Source organism: Penaeus monodon, chromosome 19, assembly GCF_015228065.2.
Source record: "Penaeus monodon isolate SGIC_2016 chromosome 19, NSTDA_Pmon_1, whole genome shotgun sequence".
NCBI classification, from domain to species: Eukaryota; Metazoa; Arthropoda; class Malacostraca; order Decapoda; family Penaeidae; genus Penaeus; species Penaeus monodon.
This window is the reverse complement of record NC_051404.1, coordinates 18,474,920-18,475,562: the sequence shown is the minus strand read 5'-3', so window position 1 is coordinate 18,475,562 and position 643 is coordinate 18,474,920. Positions and strand designations below refer to the sequence as shown.

The following is a 643-nucleotide window of genomic DNA, read 5'->3' as shown; positions in this document are numbered from 1 at the left end:
AGGAACCTTCCGAAATCCTAAGGACTTTAAGCCAACCTCAGCCTCCTTTATCACACCTAAGACCCAGAAGCACTTTACGGACAAGGATCAGGAAAGAAAGTATGTTTTATAATGTAGGAGCCAGCAAGCACGCCGTTAGCCTGCCACGTCTCATACGAAAGACCAGCACGGAATGAAGATATAATACCCCTGTCATCTTCCCTTTATAATAAAGGCTGATAAACATGCCATCGTTTGTTCTCATTTACATCTGCTTCTTCTTTTTTTAGCCGTGTTGTCTCTCCCTTCCCCCTCTCCCCTTAGCTCCCTGCACTACAGGTTTACCAAGGGACAAAAGTCTACGGGCTTCGTTTGCCACGTTTACATACCTCGTTGCATCGCCTAGGGAAGAGGGACTTGATGGTCGTTTTAATGCATGCAAGAGAGGTAATACATTAAGACACAAGAGGGAAGGGCACGGTGCTCATAACGGTGGTAATTTTAGCGTAATGAAGGAAGCATTGCTCAGGTGTGTGTGTGAAAAGTGTAATTATGAGTGTTTTTTTACTGTTGATGGTGTATATTTAGTGAAGTGTGCGGTGATGAATCACAAAGGGATAGTTTGCATAAGATGTAGTCTAATTTTCTCTTGTTTACTAGAATA

General features: G+C 42.9%; 1 protein-coding gene across 1 annotated transcript in view; it reads left to right on the top strand.

Moving 5' to 3' along the window:
- The window catches only part of LOC119585346 (zwei Ig domain protein zig-8-like), a 61,944-nt gene that overhangs the window by 16,988 nt on the left and 44,313 nt on the right, over positions 1 to 643 (top strand). The window contains exon 2 of the mRNA XM_037934018.1: positions 3 to 99. Coding sequence (XP_037789946.1) covers positions 3 to 99 — 97 coding nt within the window. The remainder of the gene's footprint in view (positions 1 to 2; positions 100 to 643) is intronic.